This window comes from Aythya fuligula, chromosome 15 (genome assembly GCF_009819795.1).
Source record: "Aythya fuligula isolate bAytFul2 chromosome 15, bAytFul2.pri, whole genome shotgun sequence".
NCBI lineage: Eukaryota > Metazoa > Chordata > Aves > Anseriformes > Anatidae > Aythya > Aythya fuligula.
Window position 1 is genome coordinate 7,514,265 of NC_045573.1, and position 17,139 is coordinate 7,531,403.

Consider the following 17,139-nt stretch of genomic DNA (forward strand, 5'->3'; position numbering starts at 1 on the left):
TCTAACTACTGTGATCCACATAAGAGAGAATTTTGTTCTGACATGCAATACTCCCTCTCCCCAGTACCTGGGGAAACAGCTTTATGTGTGTTCATTCTCTGAAAAACAAGCACTGTTCTTGAAAAAAAGTGTTTGAGATATGAATGGGAACAATACTAATTAAAAGTAAATATGCTGGATAAGTTATTCTTTTTGAACATTAACCAGTGATGTAAGTTAATCGTTAAATGCAAAATTAATGCTTGAAGTAATTATCAAATGAAAACCAGCTTTAGTGTAAGTAAAAAACAATTGTATTTCATTTGCAGATCATTTACATTTTCTTGAAATTATCTGTTTGTACATCCTGTATATAATAATTTTATGTTTTATGGTATTACTTGACTTAAATTAACATTACAGTGATTCTTAAGTGTATTTGCTACAACTGAGGGTCACCCACTCTTGCTCTTATATATAAATATTTATTTAAAAAAATCGTGATTACAAAAGTAATACAGAAGGCAAATCACAATAAAAGATGTTATTTACACATGAATTCCAGTATGTAGATATCGTTGATAATGAAACCCTGATTAATGTTTTTAAGTGCTATTTTCAAATTTCCAAACTGGCTAAAATCATTTTTAGTCAAAATAAGAGAACTGTGATAAAAGGTTGAAACATTGCCAAGTTATTAAAATTGAAAGTGTTAATAAACAGAAACTGACTGTTACTCTGATGAAATCAAGTCTAGACTGACTATGTGTCTCATAGTAGGCCTTCCATGGGGGCAGTTCCAGGGATGCTCAATCTCACCCATATGGGTGACCAGTTTTCTCATCTCCTGTATGTTCAGTGCAGTTCCAATCATCACCTGAAAGTAAATGCAAAAAAAAAAAAAATCTTACTCCATATTGACAACTGACATACAGATAAGAGCAGTACTTCCACTACTACAGCAAGGAAAATACTGTGCAAAGCATTAAAAGCAGAAAGACATACAAGAAGACAAAATAGAAACAAGTATGTTGTTCATCACTGCATTAGTTTGAACCAGAATAAAGAATTACCAGGATTCTTCCCAAATTTCACTACACAAAGACAAGGAATAAAATGAAGGATGTTGGCTGCTGACACCTAGTAGTAAATAAACTTCTCTTGAAAGACGTATGCAGATACAGCCACATATGATACGACAGAAAATACTGTATTTACTTGAAAATAAACATCAAGTGCTGTATACTTACAGATTTTCTGCAAGCTCGAGAAGCAAACATCTGTCTGACCCTGGAGGGTCTACACATGACTCCGGGACAGTCACTTAACATGAAGATCAGCTCATCTATGTCTTGTGGACCAAAAGTCCAATTTTTGCTTGTTGGCAAAGATATTAACTTCACTCTCTGAGTTACAGGAGCTGAAAGATTTGCAATAATTAATAAAGAAACAGCCATTATTTTAAATTTATCATTAAAGAAGCATTATTTTTTCTTGAGAGAAAAACTGAGAACCTACTTTGATATGTTACTGTGTTCTGCATATATGACAAAATTTAAATTTATCCTTTTGATGGGATTTTATTAGCTAACCAAAGCAATGACTATAGCAGACATGCTTTTGTTTTGAACATTAACCAAAAATTGTTTGCAAACTTAAAATCAGATAGATCTGATTTCTGACAAACCCTACAATTTCAAAGAGATTTATGAAGGTGTTTTGAGGTTATGTGACTAAAAAATAATCAAGGATTTTTGTTTGTTGCTAAAATATTAATAATTAATAGCATTTCAGGCAAAAAAATGGAGATTCTGAAGTGAAGAATATGGAAAGATCTGTAGTGACTTCCCAAATACTAAAGTGGTAACATACAGTACTTTCACAATCCTTCCCAATAAAGCTCTGAGATGTAAAGCAAGGATAACACATGTATAAGGAGCTTGCAATTTATGCAGTTTGATCAGAAATATATAGCAAGTTAATGCTACAGCCATAAAGACCAAAGAACACTATTTACCAATGCTATCTAATAGTTTAAAATTACTAGATTTACCATTTGCCTGTATCTAACCTTACCGGGACCCACAAGTGTAATAACAAAACAAAATTATTTTAGTGTGACACATCCAGAAAATACACATCCTGTCATAAAGCCGAACAGTGATGCCAAAGAGTCTACAGCAACTTGAAAAAAAAATGGTGAGATAAATATTCTACAGCCTTCTGTTAAATAGTGCAAAACCACCACAGAATGATAATTTTTTTGTTTGTTTGTTTTAAAAAAAAGCCTCTATACAATAATACATTATTTTAATGTTTCTGCCTAAAGGGATTCTTGGATAAGAATGGGAATGAAGCCATAGAACTTCCTTACTTCCAGTAATTTTGACACAAACTCACCATCTTCATTTATCACAAAATCAAACCCATTTTTTCTGAATATTTCTAGGTTTTCAATCAATACTGTTTCATTTACAGCAGTTAAGTTGAGATTTTGAGGCCTGAAAGAGAGAAAAATACAGTATTGCATAGGTACATAGTAAAGACTGCTTAAAGTAGTGACAGCAACACAGGGCTCTCTGGGAGAACATTTCATTTTGCTTTGTAAAAAAATCTGACTACTGAGCAGAACACTTCGTTTCCAATTGTTACTCAACAGAGTAAAATGAACTGGGCAGCACTCCTTGGTGCTATAGCTGTTTCCCATATCTTCACTATATGACCAGGCTTACCAAATTAACATGTAATCCTGCCATGAAATCTGTTTGACCACTGACTTTCTGCATAGCTATGACTATCTGTGGAATTTCATTGTAACTCTATGTGAAGGTTGACTCTTTGGAACACTGAATGTAAAAATAACTTTTGTTGTAAGTATTTTGATTGTGTGAAATACTACGTAAGTATAATCATAGATACCTTTCAAAAACATTGAATTAAACTTGTAAATTAGAATTGTTAGAATAAACAATGAAAATACTTACGCTATCAGCTTCTGACCTTGAAGCACTGTGTGTTGTTGTAACATCTCAAAGTTGTATTTCTCATCAGTAGCATGTTGGTCAATTATGAAAAGATCAGAATTCAATTTTGCTATTATAAACCCTAAATTGAACTGGCCAATGATCTCCATTTTTGCAAACATTTCTTTACTGTATATAGAAAATATAAACAGATTACAAGTCAAACCACATCAGTTTCCATGTTAGTATAAAACTTTAAAACATCATTATCTCCCCTGCAGAACATACTTTACATTTAAAACAAAAACAAATACAAATACAATTGTAATTTAAGCAGGATATGAACAAGAACAAAGAAAATGGTGATCTGGAATCTGGCACTGACTGATGATGCCACTCCTGGCATAGCACAATCCATCCTTAAAACAGGACTTGATCAGCATTCTTCCCATTATAAATACAGCCACTAGCAGTAATAAAATTAGAAACATGCAGTATGGTGATAGTCTAATTGAATAGCACTGAAAGCAGCATCATGGTTTTGAAGTAAGGTAGCACACACTTGCCGCCTTCTTGCTCTAAGAAGGCTTTGTTAATACCTTTTTCTTAAAATCAAAGTTTACAAATCATACACTGTTACTCCCCAGTGATCATCTGAACAAAATTTATTTCCACAGACACGTATCACTGAGTTTTAAATTCACATGAGGGAGAAATATGAGTTATGGAATCTATTTAGTGTGAAATTTGACATTATGAAATTTGACATTCCTCTGAAAATTACAAATCTTAGCCAAGTCAAATCTGAGGTTTGTTGCCTTTTTAATGTTTTTTTTTCCCACATTCTGCTTGTACTTAGTTCAAACAGCTGCAGACCTCTGTCACTCTTGCAAGAATGATGTTTTAATGGCGTAAGCTAGATAAGAGATCCCCAAAATTGGAAAGTAGATTTAAGCATCCTTTCCACCTCCCTCCACAAGACAGTTCATCTTTTTCCTTAAATGTATTGTGTTTATTTATGAGTACATGTTAAGAAGGTTAAAATACCTGATCTCTTTTCTTAATTCATCTTCTGCTACTTTATTTTCTCCAGGACTAATTTTTGCTCTAAATCTTCTGTAATTTTGCGTTTCTGTACTTTTCCGTTGTTGCTGCATTACCTTTCTTACCCTTTCCGCTAAAAGCTTCATAGAGAACTCAAGTGGCACAGTTTTCTTTTTAACTTCCACCGGTACATCAACAGTTGGCATGTAGTTTTTAGTATTCTTCACGTCAGGATGTATACCTGCCTTGAAGTCACCTGACTCACTTTTAAAACATTTTCCTCTTGGGGAAGAGTTACCCGCTTCCAGAGATAAGTTACTTTGATTATTCCAGTCATTCACGCGATTTAACTTAAGTTTACTGCCCAAGACCTGAACATCACATTCCAATGATTTCTCACCATGTCCAGCAGTTTTAGGACACTCATTTTGAAGTTGTTCTTCTGAGCTAGAGATTTCTTCTTCAGGAGGAATAATTACACTTTCACTATTGACGCAGCTCCCAGCTTCTGCTGTATTATATCCAACATCTGATTCAGAGGTGCTACAGAATCCAGAATCTGTATTGTCTTCTAATTTTCTCAAACATCTTTTTGGAATTGACATCTTTGATTCCATCTCATGACAACTCTCAGACTCCTCACTCAAGGCAGTCTTTCGAGTCTTCACAGTACTCAAAACAGTATCCAGTGACAGTTGTCTAGGGGAGCTGTGCTGCTGTTTTGACCTTTTAGGGCTTTGAAAATTACTCTCTGTTTGGTGGAGAGAGAATGACTCCCTTAATCTTGCAAGAGTCATTCTTTTTCCTCCACTGCTTGCATTTTCAGTCTCAGAATCAAGCAGCATTTCTTCCCGAGGCTTTTCTGTCTCTTCAGGAAGTGTTTTCTTCAAGTTGCCTAATAAAACCAGAATAAAAAGTATTTCAAGATTTTAAGTTAACTTATAACTTAAGTTGAAACATACAGGGAATCAAGTGCTTCAGTAAAAGGAGTGAAGGAAGAAGTAGAAAACTAACAAGCTCCTCAAAGGAGCCCTTCAGTTTCAGACCATGACTGAGTAGGAGCTGAAATGTATTACTATCCAATGGACAGGCAGCTACATCTTTAAGAAACTTAATATGAATGAATTTATAGTATCTTTTTAAACTGCAACCGCAATCAGTCCAATCAGCGCTCTTATTTATATTATCAAGAGTTTAAATGACTGAATGACAAAAGTGAATTGCTCTTCCACACCAATGGTCACTACAGAAGTCTGTGGGTGAGGAATTAAGGAGCTGGCACAACAAATACCTCTAGTACATGTGATTCACAGATAATTAGAGGACTTAAATCTTTCAGATTGTTGGTCCAACATGTATTTTACTAGAGATGAACCTAAAATAAATAATACTCTGTCTGCAACTGATCCAATACATAAAAAAGGAAATTAGAAGGGTTTTTATTGAAATGGGAGAGGAAGAAAAGCTCCTGTCAACATTGAAAAGCAACCCTGAAAGTTTACAGTGACGGGAGAAACAGTGATTTCTGTGGTTAATGTAAAAGAACCAAGTACTCAGATTTCAGTTTTTAAGACTTTAACCATTTTTTCAGAAGCACATTTACATAAACGATGATTCTGTCCAATAATCTTCACCTAGCCTTTTTAGTTAGATCATAAGCTCGCAGTAAGCATCCTGATATCGTCCATGACAGGTATAAGAAGTATTCTCTTTTTAAAAAGAACAGCCCAAACAAATCAGATATGACGTTTCATATACTTCCATGGGTTAAAAAATAAATAAATAGCAACAATGAAAAATAAATATACATTCTTTCTCTCTTCTTCTGGGAAGAACACAGAACTCTTCCCAGTATTTTGTGAAAATTCTTTCAGACATCAATTAATTTTTTGTTAATCTTTTCCCTATACAGGTGACTAAAAATCATACTGTATTAATAACTTTCAGTCTTCCTTTATTATATAATATTTCAGTGTAAGCAATACATGAAAAAATCTGCCCTGAAAGGCGTGTTAATTAAAAAACAGAAACTTTTGTAATTTCTTCCTTGGGCTTAAAGCACATTTTTAAACTCTCTACCATATATTATACACAAAACTTTCACATATTGTGTCCCACCTGTAATGTCCAGAAGTTTCTGATTGACGTTCAGCTTGTTAAGGTCACTACCAAACATCTCCATCAGAGAAGTTTTTAAAATTGCTAATAAAAGTTTTTCCTCCTGAAGTAAAATTTGCCTTTTGTCTGGAGTTACATTGATGTCAACACATTCTAAAAATCAAAAGAAAGACAACCATATTATACATGGAAAAATAAGTATTTCTTCCACCCTTTGTTCAAAGTTCCCTGCAGTTTTGCCCTCCATTTTTATTTCACAGGATTGAAAACAAAACCACGGTTAACATTCAAAGTATATCTGCAGATTAAACTTTTTTACCATTCTAGCAAACAAAACAGAAGCTAATTCTGTGCAGTAATATGATGATCTTGTGGTTAGCTTAAATACAAGATAGCATTTTTCTCATTCATTAAGAAGGTACTTCAGAGTCAAGTAGAGACTGCAGAGAAAAAGTAGAACCACAGCTAGACTCCATCCTCACCAAATGTAGATCAAAAAAATCATTTAATTGTATCACTGCATAAAGTTAAGGTTGGAAAAGCCCTCCACGTTCATCTGGTCCAACCATCCCCCTACCACCACCGTCACCCACTAAACCGTGTCCCTGATGGGCCCCCAACCTTTCCTTAAACACCCCCAGGGACTATTTTCTTAATAACTATTATATTATTTAAATAAGTATGATTTATTCCTCAATGAAGTTTTAGCCTTTACAGAAGTTACTGAAAATTATTCATAACTCACCAGAATCCACAGAAATGTTAAGGACAACAAAAGGATACTGGTGTTTATTGTACAAGTGATAAACTTCATTCACAACCTTGACAACCTGCAGAGGTGGAAAATCGATTAAAACTAGTACTATTATCTTGTCTTTCAAACCAGAATGCTATTTAACCCCCCACAAAACAACAAATGCTGTATACCTTATCTCATACAATTAAGCTTTTGTTCACGTGAATGGACCAAATGAAGACATTAACTCAAGACAGGAATTTGCAGCGTCAAGCCACAAATAGGTATATCAGCTACTAATCAATGAAGTGATTTTCAGAGGATAAAAAACAAGTTAGTGTTGCCATTGTTAGGAAACACAAAAAAACAATTCACCTTTGCTGGATCACATGGACGTTGGTTGATAAAGAAAAATTGCCTGTCTGTTGCGCTCCTTCCAACACCATGATCACAACGAGAAATGAAGCCTGTAATACTGTTGAATAAGAAAATAACAGTAAGGTAAAATGGAGGAGGAAAACAAAAGAAATTTTTCTGAGTCAGAGCATATTTCAGGGAAAAGTACTTTTTAAACTGCTAAAAGAAACCCTACTACACAGCATCAGCAAGAATGCATACTTGTTTTCCTCTCCCAGTTCCTTATCTAACAAATGCTTGACGTTCAGCTCTAAAAAGTCGTCAAACATTTGAAAAAAATATTGACTGATTTTAAAAAAGTGGCATTTGTCATTTTTTTTGCTCTGACAGCAGGAGAGGTCAATTGTGAACTGGCATTGGTCAGATATTGATGCATCTATTTGTCAACCTCACCTATAGTGACGGGGAAAAAAACACTTTAAGTAAAGGGTAATTTACTTACACAAACTGATTCACATTCATTTCATACCATTTCTCAGTAACATTACTGAAGAAATACAGGTGTAAACCATGGATACAACTCAGGCATGCAGTTACTCAGAGCACCTTCATGGATGACATTCAACAGAAGATTACAGTAATATAAAACTAGATGGGTCACAAGGAATAGCAGTTCAGTTATTCCCTCTCATCTGACTGCCAACATCTTAGTCCTGTCCTGAGTCATCTTTTTTAATCAAGGGATCTTGTTTCCCAAACTGTATACTAATACCTAATATGCTGTTCTTAGTTATTTTTAGTACTGTTAATTGCATTTTTATTTTCATTTAGCATTATGCTAAAATGCCACTGGCAACACTGTTTTGTACTTCTATAATTACCTATAAAGATTTTGTGGCATGTCAGTAGCGTTAAGTCCATATTCTTCACAAACAGCTTCATTAGGAGGTAGCTGAACAAAAGGGATGAGGCTCTGCAACTAAAAAAAAAAAAGTCAATTTTCTTCTATTACTATTTATTAACCTTAAACTCCATTTGATAAAAGGGTATTTCTTTTCAAGTTGACTCATTCAAACTACCCAAAACCCAAATCTAGCCTAGCAGAAGGCACTAACACTGCTAAGTGCTGAAGGTATCACTACGTTTAAGGATAGATTTAGATTAGACATTAAGAAGTTATTTACTATGAGGGTGGTAAGGCACTAACTAGAACAGGCTGCCCAGAGAAGCTGTGGATGCCCCATCCCCTTTTACTGCACAAGGAGCAGTAAAATATTTTTGGATATTTTGATATTACCTAACCAAGTTATAATCGATATGTTCTACTCAGGTAACACTGAATTTTCATCTACACTTGTTGCTATCTGGCAAGACAAAGTTACATCTTCTGTCTAGTCTTTCAGCTACAGCATGAACAGGCTGTGAAAACTGCAAGAACACTCTGAGGGGTAGAAGGGCTTAACAAGCAGAAGGCAGCTATCAAGCACTCAGTATTCCTGGTAGTTGTAGAGTATGGTTCTAGAAAGGGTGCTTTGAGTTTCTTTCCTTTTTGCTTCCTACTAGATGCTAATAATTATTTTTATAGCTATTATTTAGAAAGCATCAGAGTCCACACTTCTACAGGGGCTGACTGCAACATCCATTTAAAGGTTACTGAGGCAGGCGTTGCCTCAATTTTCTATTTCCCAGTTAAGACTGTCACATCACAACTATTTTTAGGATTATTTTTTAATTGCTTGCTCTTGCAACAGACTTTGATGTCCATAATGTTTTTTGAAAGCACAAATCACACACTTTCAGAGGCTTTCTGTCAGAACAACTCATAAAACTGGCTTCAGAGATATTAAGCATTAACCCTACCTCCTAAACCATCTCATCCATCAAAACAGTTCCTCTCCGATTTAGGAACTCCAGATGAACCATAAAGGCTGCATTGTTTCCCCTTCTTCAACCTGTAGGGTGTGCTAGAAGTCAACACAAGCTCCATCCTTGTGTATTTTTAAAGGTTTCCTGCAGCCCCTCTATTTTAATAAGGCGTTAAAACTACATCTCTCCAACTACATGCTACTGAAAAGGGAGGTAATGTAATACCTGTTTTTGCCCAAATACTGCTCCAATGTTTTCCTTTAAACTAGGACTTCCAGTAGTGGATACCACAGAGCTTTTTTTCCCTTGGCCAACCTGATTAGTGCAATTAATCCGCACTCCTTTTGAAATAATACAGTATGCTTGCAATATCTGGACCATTTTTGCATATTCCTATTAAAGAAAAAAGAAAGTTCACACTTACACAAAATGTCTTTTTAAAACAAAATTGTACAACATTTTCAATATTTGCATGCAACAGAGACTTTATTGTGTCCAAAAGGGGGAGTGTCAGATTTTTTCTAATTGTTACAAGCTAAATGTAGGTGTATATATATATATATATATACACATATATGAAAAATAGATGTGTGCAAATAGTCATATTTATTAATCCATGTCATATTTACAAGATTGATATTCAGTCATTTTTAACACAGCATTCCCTGATTTTAAAATACACAAAAGTGATGTTGTTGTTTCTTTTCAACATATGAAAATTTGAGATTGCGCCTCTAAAACTATTCATTGTAATTCGGAAGTGTGCATATGGGCACACTGCTTATTATATGAAGATGTAAGACAGACGTGAAAGAGTGACAATATCAGAACTGAACATTATTCAGCAGTGAAAAAAATTGAGGTAAGCCAGTCTTAAATTAATAATTTCTGATTTAACCTACCTTTTTAATGTTTCTTTGAAATTCTTTATGTCGTACTGGCAGAGTATAAAACAACTGCTGTATGTTAACAGTTGTTCCTTGTTGTCGTGGATAAGGAGTTTTCTGAGTAATTTTACCATTGTGATCAAATACCAAACGAGTCCCAACCTTTGCAGATTTATGACAGGTAAAAATGGTAACATCACTGATGGAGGGAAGAAGGCAACAGAATTACTGACTGAGCATTACCTTTTCTTAACCATTCCTTACAACCTAGTCAGGCACAGAAAGCATTCATGTATTTTTAATTATAGTTTTCACCACAACCAACTTAAAATAAAACTGAATAGTAGTATAACATTTTGCTAGCTACAACACAAACATTTTTATCCCTTTCATTCTTCTCATATATAATGCAAAGTTAAAATCTGGTTTGGTAGGACACTACACTTGTCATACTAACACACAACAGCAGAATATTCTTGTTGCAAAAAAAGCTGTGCTATTTGAAACACAGTTTCTCTTGGAGGAGTTTAAATGCAGTTTTAATGAATTGCAGTAATTGCAGTCTAGCAAGCAGCACTTAGGTATAACATCAGGGTATCAAAGACTTCTGCAAATGCACAATTCCATCCTGCAGAGACTTGCATACTGAAGTAACGCTAAATTTTGTACATAAAAGGACCATTCAAAAGCTTAGAATCTTAGAATAATTTTGGATGGAAATAACCTCAGGATGTTGTGCAACCTACTACTCAGAATGGAGCTTACCTCAAGTAACTGCAAATTCCAAAGCCTCAATTTATCAATAATGTTAAACTGAAAAGTTGGCTTCAGTCTTTTTTTGAGTATAGTAACTTTCTACTAGTAAGAAGGTTAACGTTAATACCTTAATGCACACAGTGAACTGAGAGCTTCACCTCGAAACCCAAATGTTTCGACATGTACTAGATCAGAAAAATCTTGTATCTTTGATGTGTAATGTTTCAGAGCTGGAAAGAGATATTTAAAATATATATATTTCACTTCAAAGTGACAGTGGTATATGCAAGTAGGCTTTGCATGCATATCAAGAAGCAAAGAAGATTTTTGTATTATTCGTTATTTAGATAATAATCAGAGGCAAAATAATTAAATATGCAATGTTTCCGCTATACAAGATCTCTCTAAAACCCTCAGATATACCTGTTAGTCCATACTTACACCTCAAACTCACACAGCATTATTGGCACGTGCATCACAAGATGCTTCATAGCAGCATGCAGTAACTGCTTCTGCCACTGTTGTACCTGTCACAGATGCTGCCATGCAAAAAAAATCAACTGCAGAGCCATGCTGTGTAACTGTATACAGCAGGCAGGGATAAGCCTGTACACCGTGACCATAGCTGGGAAGAACTCACTCTACACAACCAGCACAGCTCTAGTCACCAGGTAACAACCTTAGCTCCTGACAGTGCTCCTGAACATTACAGGAAAGAGGAAATATGAGTATTTCCATTGCAATGGCTAGTTACATTTATCAGACAGTATCGGGGCTGCCATCATTCTGCATTACTTAAAAATAGCAAATGGAAAATTTGACAGTCAAGCATGTGATGTCAGTTCATGGTCTGCAAATACTCCAGTTTGTAATTCATTTCTCAAAAGCAGTCACTCTCACAAAGTTTGCCTCCTTCAGCAGTGACTGATGACTCAACATGAATAAATCTACATGAACAGTTCTGGGGCATTCTCCTCTATAATTACATCTGTTCTATGTTCCACTTAAACAAGCAATCAAATCAAAGTCTACTTCTGAGCTACAAGAACTATAACCACAACAGCACTTAGGAAGTTCATTCCAGTTTTGCTCAAGTCATGCAAGTATTATGTAAATGCCAAGTACTCATTAAAAATAAGCAGATATAGAAAATTTGTAAAAAACAACAACACAACATAGTAGTAATTATACTGAAAATATATTTTCAACGTGTCCAGGTTAAACTTACTCAAGCCTTCAAAGTTTTCTTCTTCCACTCCACCTCCATTATCTGAAACCTCTATCTGTTCTGTTCCATGGTCCTTCAGTTTTATATCTACAAATTTGACAAATAAAGTCTTTTAACTCTGCATGCTTATAGGCAACATTCAGCATTAATTCTGTACTTTAAAGAGATTTACCATGCAACTGTTTTCCATACAGTTTTAACGAAAACAAAAATTCCTCATATCTGTCAAAACCCAGACAACCTAATGCAAGCCTGCTTGTACTTTCGGGTCATGCTTTGGCCTGTGAGGAAGTTTTCCCCATTGTAACAGCTCTTAGCCTGGCAGTTCTGTTAACTGCACTCCTGCCTTAAAGGTCTGCGAGCTAGAGGCAGCAGAGCCAAATCACCACAGCAATTTAGGAGCAGAGCAGGCTGCCGATGAAGAAACGCAGACAAACTGAGCCTGCACGAGCTCAACTGGTGCCCAGGAACCCAAACGCTTCGTGGATACGAGTGGTAAAATCGCTGCCAACGCACTCTGATGCGCACCCCGCAGCGAGGAAACAGGCACATCCCCAGCCTCGGGGCGGTTCGGGGAGCGCTAACAGGCTCCTTACCGATGTTGGTGGCTCCCGCGTCCAGGCTGTTCTCCACCAGCTCCTTGACGGCGGTGCCGAGGCTCAGGACGACCTGCCCGGAGCAGATGCGATGCACGGACCTGCTGTCGATGGCCCTGATGGCCTTGGCGGGCTCCGGGCTGCAAACAGAGAGAAGTGATGGGGGGCGCGGGCGGCCTCCGGGGGGAACGGCGGGACCCGGGCGGGGCGGGCCCAGCAGGCCACGACTGCTGCGGGGCCCGGCACGGGGAGGGGCAGGGGGAGGCCCCCGGCATCTCCGGGCACACGGAGGCCAAAGGGGCCCGGGCCCCATTCCCGTTCCCTCACCTGGGCTCCGCCGCCGCCTCCATCGCGCCCCCCTCAGCCGCCCGCCTCCTCCACGGCCCCGCTCGCCTCAGGAAGCCCCGCCCCCTCCGGCTTCCGCCATTGGCCACCGGAGAAAAGCGCCCACCAATCCCCATCCCCTCTTCCCCCCTTCCTCGCCAGCAATTGGCCGACAGAACTGCCCAATCGCACCCCGCGCCGTTCTCCCCGCGGCGACACGCTGACTGACTCAGTAGCTCCCCCCTCCCTCCGACCAATAGGAAGAAGGCGAGAGGCACCCGCGCGGCGTCCTCCGGCTCTCATTGGGCGGCGGGCCCGTCAGTACGGAGCCCTGCCCAATGGGCGCGGCGGGGGGGCGGTGCGGCGCGGCGCGGCGCTGCGCGGAGCGGGGGCGCCATGCCGATGTACAAGGTGAAGCCGCTGCACGGGGCGCCGGGCGCGCTGCGGGCCGAGCAGCTGCCGAGCTGCATGTACCGCCTGCCCTGCCTGCACCGCGCCGCGCCGCCCCCGCAGGTAGGAGCGGCCCCGCCGCCACACGGCTCCCCTCACGCGCGGCTCGGGCGCGGCCCCGCGGGGCTCTCGCGGGCTGCGCCTCGGCTCCGGCTCTCATTTTGGGGTCTTTCTCGCTTTTGGGGGTCGTTCTCTCTTTTTTAGGCTCTTTTTCTTTCCTTTTGTTTTTTAAATTCTTTTCTCTGGGGCTGGTCGGGCCGGTTCTAAGCGGCCGGGCGGGGCCGAGGCCCCCGTGTGGTGCCCGTCCCTCCGGCAGCCGAGGCGCGGAGCCTTGGGAGGGGCCGAGGCAGCGCCCGGCCTGGCCCGGACCCGCCCCGGGGATGGGGCCGCCGCAGCCTCTCTGGGCAGCCTGTGCCGGGGCCTCGCCACCCTCTGAGGGAGGATTTGCCTCCTAACCTCGAATCTGCCTCTCCCCTCGTTTAGTTTAAAGCCGTTCCCCCTCGTCTTGTCGGTATCTGATTGAGCAAGGAGTTGTTCTCCGTCTTTTTTTATAAGCCTCCTTTAAGGGCTGAGCGGTCGCAGTGAAACGCCAAGTGCGTCGTGAGTCTGCCTGGCTCCATCCCCTCAGCTCTGTCAGCAGCCCCGTGAATTCCCCAGCACCCACGGCCCGGCTCAGCCCGGCAGCGCCGTGTTCAGAGCATGCGGCTCGCCATGGGGAGCCCTGAAGAGGATTAAGCTCGGGGGGCAGATCTTAACAGGAACCCTCAGTAGCACGCTTAGCACTGCAACAGCCACGGGCTAACCACCAGCCTCCTCCAACACTGGGGTTTATCTTGTATAATTGTGTGCTTGCCAAAACCCATTTGCTTGAAGAAGTGTCTCAGCATATTCTCTATGAGAATGGTGTGTAAGCTGGTGGCGTGATCCCACTTAGATACCTTGCTTATCTCTTTATCCATTAGCCGGAAAGATGAAGTCTGGTCGATAGGTTGGGTTTCTTTAATGGCTGCGTTCAGGAGGCTTAGAAATTGACTACCTACATACAGATTTTTCTTAACATTGATGTAAGGCTGTAAACTTAAAGCCTCCCATGGAAATGTATTCTTCGTCTTTTAAAGAGGTCACATTGTAAGATGGGAGACTTCTAGGCGGAAACTGAGATAACAGAAAAATCCATTGGGATTAGCATATCACAAAATCCATGGGTTTGGGGTTTTGATTTTTTTTTTTCCTCATAAATTCATGTTCTCTGAAACAAAGAGCAATCTCATACAAGGTACCACCCATCTAAAGCTGCAGCTTTCCCTGGCTTTTATTAACAACATGAACTGACAGGAAGCACCCTTGTTTGGCAGCATCAACACAAGCTTCATCGGTTTACTCAGCTAGGCTGAAGGAAATCTTGACAAGCAAATTTTGGCTTTTCACATTTTTAATTCAGCTCATTGCTGCTAACTTTTAAGTGTCTGTAGTTCCGTGGTTGTGGTCTGATTTTTACTAGATTTTGGTTCACTGTAGCTAACAGGTTTGTCTTTTTTTATTTTTTTTTTAAATTAAAAAAAAAAAACAAAAAAACAAAAAAACAGTTTTCACCAATTTGTTTAAAGAAGATATAAACTGTTTCACCACATCCATACAGATTGGAGAGGTAGACAGAGGACCTTAATATGCCATGATGTAGGGTTATGATTTGAATAACACGTTTGAAGTCTTTCAGAATCTGTCAAGTAAGCTGTGAACTATTTAGACTTTGAGCTGATTGAACACTTCTGTGATTTTCTTTTTCCCCTGTTGTAGGAAGAGGTTGACCCATCGCTTCAAGCGCTTGAGTCCCGCCAGGAGGAGATTCTCAAACGCTTATATGAGCTGAAGAGTGCTGTCGATGGTCTCTCAAAGATGATACAAACTCCTGATGCTGACTTTGATGTAACTAACGTAATTCAAACTGATGAATGTTCTACTTTGACAACAAATGGAGCAGATTTAGATCTGATGCTTGGAAAGGTAAGTTCCATTCAGTATATACAAGGATGGATATTTTCTTTGCCCTCAGCTCCGCAGGGGTGTCAGGGAGGCGTTGAAACTTGAAACACTCAGAACTCAATTTACAAGACATTACATTCTTAGGAATAACCTACAACTACCAATTTATTTTGGGCATACAAATTAAAGCTGTAAGTCTTTATAAACATTAAACCATATATATTCTCATTTTAATACCAACCCAAGATGGAATGGCTAATGTGGAAATCACAACAGTTGGTTGTTTCTTTGTTACTAACTGGAACTTTTAACTTCAGGTTGGACTAGAGTTTATTGCGATCATGTTTGTAAATTGTTTTATTATTGAAGAAAGATGTTTAATTCTTTTAAGTAAACCTTAAATGTGCAAACTTGAATTGTTTGAATATCCATAGAATTTTAGACACACGTGCATGACTTTGTACATTCTGGTGTCAAATGAAAAAAAAAAACAGCACTTCAAAGTCTTATTGGGAAAATATCTGCTGATTTATTTTTTTGCTTTCCATTCAGGATTATGGTGCCCTGAAAGATATTGTAATCAATGCAAATCCTTCTCTACCTCCATTGTCGTTATTAGTACTACACAGTCTGCTTTGTGAGCACTATAAAATATTATCAGCTGTTCACACACATTCATCAGTGAAAAGTGTGCCAGAAAGTCTCTTGAAATGCTTTGGAGAGCCAACTAAGAAGCAGCCACGCCATGAGTATCAGTTGGGCTTTACTCTCATCTGGAAGGATGGTAAGAATAAGTTATCTTGTAGGTGAATACTTAATAATAGGTCAGAAAATGAAACTTGGGCTATAAAACAGATGGTTTGCTGTCTTTTTGCTGACACGTGATAGACACTATTGCAGGCAGCATTTTTTGCTCTTCTTGTAAGTATGGACTTGAAATTTCATAGCTGTATGTAGTAATTGGAACAGAGCAGGAAAACTGAATTACTGCTATTAAAATACAAATGGCATTTAACAGGTGGTTATTTGAAAAACACCTCTATGCAAAAATCCTGTGGGTACAGTTTCTGCAAGTAATTTATTGGAATATAAATTAGGTGAGAGACTTTGCAAACTTCAGTCCAATGTGAGCCTTTCTTTTATTTTATGCTAGGTTCTTGCATTAGCTTAAGTATTTAGACTAAGAAAACTGAAAGTTGGTCATAAAGTTAACAGTGGGCTGGCATCGCAAATGAAATAAATTTTGAATTACCAGTTTATTTAGCTTCTCTACCGTGCGGTAATCACTTTTCTTTTCTCGATTTCAGTTCCAAAGCCTCAGATGAAGTTTAGCATTCAAACGATGTGCCCAATTGAAGGAGAAGGGAACATTGCTAGATTTCTCTTTTCCCTTTTTGGCCAGAAGTACAATGCAGTTACTTCAACTCTGATTGACAGCTGGGTTGATACTGCCATCTTCCAGCTAAAAGAAGGGAGCAGTAAAGAGAAAGGAGCAGTCTTGCGATCTATGAATGCTGCCCTGGGCAAGACACCGTGGTTGGTGGGAAATGAACTCACTGTGGCAGACATTGTTGCGTGGTGTGCACTTCAGCAGACAGGTAGTACAAATGCTGCACCAGCCAACGTGCAAAAGTGGATGAAGTCCTGTGAAAACTTAGCACCTTTCAGCTCTGTTATTAAGTTACTAAAGTAAAGCTGTACTCTTCATCATGGTATAATTTTAATCTTTTTCCACCTCGTGGCTAGTGTAGTGGTTTGAGTCCTTTCTGAGCTACTCAATTTCTACAGTTGGACAGAACTCTAAAACCAATAAAAGATTACAGCGACCTTTTGTGTGATCTTCCTTCTTTGT

The 17,139-nt window shown here is 38.9% G+C and overlaps 2 protein-coding genes across 2 annotated transcripts; one reads left to right on the forward strand and one right to left on the reverse strand.

Annotated features, from left to right (window-relative positions):
* Positions 1 to 351: 351 nt before the first annotated feature.
* On the reverse strand, positions 352 to 12,906 carry PMS2 (PMS1 homolog 2, mismatch repair system component). The gene is made up of 15 exons (XM_032197925.1): positions 12,858 to 12,906; positions 12,531 to 12,670; positions 11,935 to 12,021; positions 10,834 to 10,936; positions 9,966 to 10,149; positions 9,289 to 9,456; positions 8,079 to 8,176; positions 7,216 to 7,315; positions 6,850 to 6,934; positions 6,105 to 6,257; positions 3,990 to 4,881; positions 2,964 to 3,131; positions 2,380 to 2,480; positions 1,230 to 1,399; positions 352 to 856 (listed from the first exon to the last, which is right to left on the reverse strand). The coding sequence occupies exons 1-15, from the start codon at positions 12,878 to 12,880 to the stop codon at positions 713 to 715; spliced, it is 2,616 nt and encodes an 871-aa protein (XP_032053816.1). The 5' UTR covers positions 12,881 to 12,906; the 3' UTR covers positions 352 to 712.
* A 338-nt stretch (positions 12,907 to 13,244) lies between these two features.
* Positions 13,245 to 17,113, forward strand: AIMP2 (aminoacyl tRNA synthetase complex interacting multifunctional protein 2). Its single transcript, XM_032197907.1, has 4 exons — positions 13,245 to 13,367; positions 15,102 to 15,308; positions 15,840 to 16,071; positions 16,595 to 17,113. Exons 1-4 carry the CDS (start codon positions 13,251 to 13,253, stop codon positions 16,978 to 16,980), a joined length of 942 nt encoding a protein of 313 aa, XP_032053798.1. The 5' UTR covers positions 13,245 to 13,250; the 3' UTR covers positions 16,981 to 17,113.
* The last annotated feature ends 26 nt before the right edge of the window (positions 17,114 to 17,139 follow it).